The sequence below is a fragment of the Octopus bimaculoides genome, chromosome 10 (genome assembly GCF_001194135.2).
Source record: "Octopus bimaculoides isolate UCB-OBI-ISO-001 chromosome 10, ASM119413v2, whole genome shotgun sequence".
In the NCBI taxonomy this organism is placed as follows: domain Eukaryota; kingdom Metazoa; phylum Mollusca; class Cephalopoda; order Octopoda; family Octopodidae; genus Octopus; species Octopus bimaculoides.
The window spans coordinates 82342159-82347036 of NC_068990.1; the positions used below are offsets into that span (position 1 = coordinate 82342159).

At 34.4% G+C, this 4878-nt stretch overlaps 1 protein-coding gene across 1 annotated transcript in view; it reads left to right on the top strand.

Moving 5' to 3' along the window:
- Positions 1–4878, top strand: part of LOC106871598 (uncharacterized) — a 205007-nt gene that overhangs the window by 165229 nt on the left and 34900 nt on the right. Inside the window, exon 3 of the mRNA XM_014918118.2 lies at positions 453–783. Coding sequence (XP_014773604.1) covers positions 453–783 — 331 coding nt within the window. The remainder of the gene's footprint in view (positions 1–452; positions 784–4878) is intronic.

Here is a 4878-nt window from a genome sequence, read left to right on the forward strand (position 1 = left end):
CATATTGTTTGTTCATCCGTCGCTGTCGAAGAGAACTAAGGACGTCAGTGTGTGTGTGTGTGTGTGTGTTATCTTTGAGTGGAGAATGAAAGAATTGTTAGAGCCAACAAGTTGCAAAGTGCTTATGAGTTTTGTTAGAGACATCTATGTCGAGATAGTCTTTAAAATTCCAATGAGAAATTTTTTATTCCGTTTCATACATCGTTTGGGAAGCAGTTATACAGCATATGATCGTTAAACGCCAAGCTGCTGCTAGACACACATATATTTCTTTGATGGGTTACATGAATGGGGCTGTGGGTTCGATTCTGATCAGAGCGCTGTGACGATGGTTCTTATTTTATATTGTACCACACCACTAGTTTACAAGCCCATTTGTTTTTGTTTTTCCAACATCAATTTCAAATTAAAATTCTAACCCGTTTTTTTGTTTGTTTTTATTTCTAATATAGATGCCTACACCAGAACTCTACCTCCACCTTCCCATTGTCATAAAAAGAGGATACTTCCGACAGGTTCCTCTGATAGTTGATTACTTAAAAGTTGATGTAAACGAGCGAGATGAAGATGGGAAGACTGCGCTGATCCTTTGCTGTTATATAATACCCGAACAGTATGGAGTGAGCTTAGCTCAGATGCTCATCACAAAAGGCTGTTACTTAGAACTCTCCGATAAATATGGAATGAATGTTCTTCATCATGCATGCATTTACGAACGCCTGAAATTGATCAAGGTCATCCTCAGAGCTTTGGCATTTTCTCCCGATAAGAAAGATCATTTTGGTTAGTATTTGTGCTTGACTTTATAATTAAATAGTTGCATAATAATTTGATTAATTATCTATTCTAACAGAATTATTTATTTATTTATACTTTTATTGAAATTAAGTTATTTTTTTACTTCTAATACTTTTAATATTTTAATTCTGTTATCTCACAATTAAAGTTTTAATTTGTCTACGTCTACAATACTTATTAATTATTGCCAATTATTCAATTATCATTTTTTCTTACATAATTAGATTGTATCATATTTATTAAAAATATATTTTAATCACTTTGTTTTTCACCGATTATACGCTGGCTTCACACTACATATATATCGTCTAACATGCAACGGTGAAAGGTATCATAACAGAATTAAAGAATTAGATATGAACAATAAATCACGTGATTATATTAGAAACTTGTATGTTTTTGCATGACTAAAAATTTATTTCTCATAACGATGTCAAGACAAAATATGAATTTCATTTCGAGACGACAGCCCACCCCCACCAAAAAATTAAAATATTCAAAAATCAGATATGCAATAGATACAAGTATAAATACATACATAATACATGTATACATGTACATGCATAAATAAACATAAATATCTATGTATGATTGCGGTCATGCTGGGGCACTGCTTTGTAAAACTTGTCGGATAAATCAAACTTCTGAATTTATCTTAAGTTTCTATTGGTCGGCTTTGACGGACCACCAGGTTACGGGAACGTTAAAATAACGCTGGCTGTCAAACATTGAGGGGACATAGACACACACACACATACACACACACACACACACTGTGTTTTCACAATTTCTGTGTGTGTATGTGTGTGTGTGTGTGTGTGTGTGTGTGCGTGTGTGTGCGTGCGTATACACGACACGTTTTTAAACAGTTTTCGCTTATTGGCCCAGCTATAGTAGAAGATACTTGCCCGAGGTATGACTTAGTGAAATTGAATCCAAAATTAGATGGCAGCGAAGCGAAATTACGAAACAAATAGTGCATCTGTGCATGTTTTTATCTCTTTTAATTATTTGAATTATTCTTATAGAGAAGGAGTGGTTAACTAACAAAAAAGCCAAATCCCATTGCTGGAATGGAATTTAGGAAACATCAAGAGGGAAGAGTTACATGTTGAATTTTTGAGACTGTTGAGAAATTTATACTTTTCCGATTGATTTTGCAGAGTGCTGTTAGCTGGTTAAAACATTCCAGGTTTTCGAGATTAAACTTAGATGTTTATTAACAGAACTAAATAAGACAGCTATCAGGCAGAATCGTTAGCACTTTTAAACTTGTGTTTTGCTCATGGCAGCGTCCTTGTAAGCTGTTTGAAACATTACAACTGTTTCGGCCGCCTTTTTCCCCAGCTGAAAACATAATTTCACGGAAGTGCGCTGTTCCTTTGTCTCGGCCATCTCAAAAATCGCCGAACTGGGGAGAAGTATTGCAAAACAAAGACGCACCACGTGGCAGTATGACCTCACTGGACAACGTCGGTCGGCATACTGATGCCTGAGGGTCGCATCAAGTGGATTCTAGTGGCGGAAGCCTGAACTACTAAGGGTTTGTCTCACAGAATACGTTTCCGGTTACTTTTGGGGTACACTCTCGTATTATTGTGGTGTACAGAGAAATTTTCCTTCGGTCAATTGTAGCGTTTCAGAGAATGTTATCGGGAAGTCAGTATTTCTTGAAGAATTCATTCCTGACTTTTAAGATATTAACTTTGGTACAAGATTAATGTATTGGCTTTTGCTGCTGTTTCCTTTTATCACATCCTGTTTGAATTGATAATAAGCTGCTTCCCTTTAACAGAGCTTGTAAATATCATTGTTTACGTGGAAGCTTGTACTTACTGTCAAGATCTATGGAACAGATTTCCTGTGACCTGTCAGATATACAAAACATTTTGGTACTGCTGCAAAGGCCTCATGAGATATTATCTACGAGTGGAAGCCTTGGTAGAAATATTTGCAAAAAATCGGGTGTAGTACATTTTGGTCACTCATCATTTTTCATAGTCTTTTTACGCGATATATTTTCGTTATGACTTTGGTATTGATAGTGCTTATCGTAAGAATGAAGAGAAAGAGAGAGAGAGAGAGAGAGAGAGAGAGAAAGAGAGCGAGAGAGAGAGAGAGAGAGAGAGACAGACAGACAGAGAGGGACAGAGAGATTGAGTGACAGAGAGAGACTATTTAAGCAAATGTTTTAGTTAGAGAAGCAATTTTTATGCGTTCACTGATATAAATTTCTTTTAGCAAAATTACACCCTTTTATCATCTTAAAACATGGTTTGGAAAACAATATATTTCTCAACATGTATTTCTACTGTAGACCTGCAGTCCATAATAAAAGGTTACGTAACTTGTGGATTTTTGTGCAGGAATGGAATTAGAGTGAAGATAAACAGAACTGAGTGTCTCCTGAGAAAACCTCTTTTGAAATATTTATAACATCGGCGACTGTCATTCTCTTTTCATTTAGGATGGTAAGAATTGTAGATTATGCTTTTGTGAGCCTTTTAGCGACAGCAACAAGGGCAGCAGGTACTTTTGCTAAAGGTACAGATTCCAGCAAATATGTATGTGAAATACAATTAATCAAACAATTTGTTACAAATTTCCTGCGGTGGTTTTTCCTTCTGTAGATATCCCCACATACTCTTATTTTAATCTGCCTGATTACCAGTCACTAATTTGAAAGACTGACAAAAGTATTAGGCGGGGTTCTGAAACACTCCGAATGAAATTTAAGCAAACAACTGCTTATATTTTTCATTACTGGCTATATCTAGACATTTTGTGCTATATCTAGAAAATTTAGCATTTCAATATAGCCGTCCTTATTCATTTTAAATACGCATGTGATCAAATTTCTTTTAAACGACACCTATATATATATATATATATTAAATTCAAATTACGACAAACGTAAATAAACAAACGAAGTTTGCTTTTAGAAGCGTTGAGATGTCTTTTAGAAAAGCCACCTACACTTTTCTTTGCAAAATAGGGATAGTTTATCCTGTTCAGGCTATATTATAAGCATTATTCTGCGATTGAGAATTTATAATTACTTCTTTAATATATATATATATATATATATATATATATATATATATATATATATATATACACACAAATATAAATATATATATATTAATCGAAGTGTAGAGTATTATATATCCATTACAGCCGATCTTAACAATCACTCTAGGGATTCAACAAAGTGTTTGGTAACAATCCGATTATGAAACTCTGCACTCCTCTGAGGTAGCCATATGGAATGAAAGTTGCCATATTTAATTCCATAACGCTGATGAGCGCGGGTCTACATAATCGGATTGTTACCGAAAGCTCCATTGAATCTCTAACGCGAAATCGATTGGTTAGGTCGGCCGTAATGGATATATAATATTGTACACTTCGATTAATGTAATCACTCTATTAACAGATATATATGTACATTTTCTCCTGACATATGGACTCTTAGACGTCTTACACACACACACACACAAACGGACATGTATATATAACAACAAAAAACAGTTAGTTACAGATGTAGAGGAAGGTAGGTCAGCTTAATTCTAAAGGAAAAACGTTCAATAAACATTTTAACGGCACTCAACCTGTATGCATGTATAGATACAGTTTAGACGATCGGTTACTCAGTTCGTCTTGCAAACCCAGGGTCTCAGCTTCGATCATAAAATGTAACAGCAAAAGAATGAGACCTCGATATTAGAGAAATAGAGGATTATTTACATATGTTATAATTTAGAACAAACATTAAAATGTTGTCATTATAGTTCTCGGAGTTTCGAATGTCGGACCGAAGAGCTATCAATGGCAACATGCGCTCTGAAAAACTGTTAAATACAAGGGAAGTAACTCTAATAGGTAGAAAAAGAAAAAAAAAAGAAAAAAAGATAAGAATACACGCGAACATATTCTCACAATACACAGACATAAACCTCCTGCTTTCACAACATCTACATAGTACAAACTCACACAAACATGTATAAGTACATGTACACATATATATATATGTATATAATGTGTATATATTATATACATATATATGTATACAATATTTAT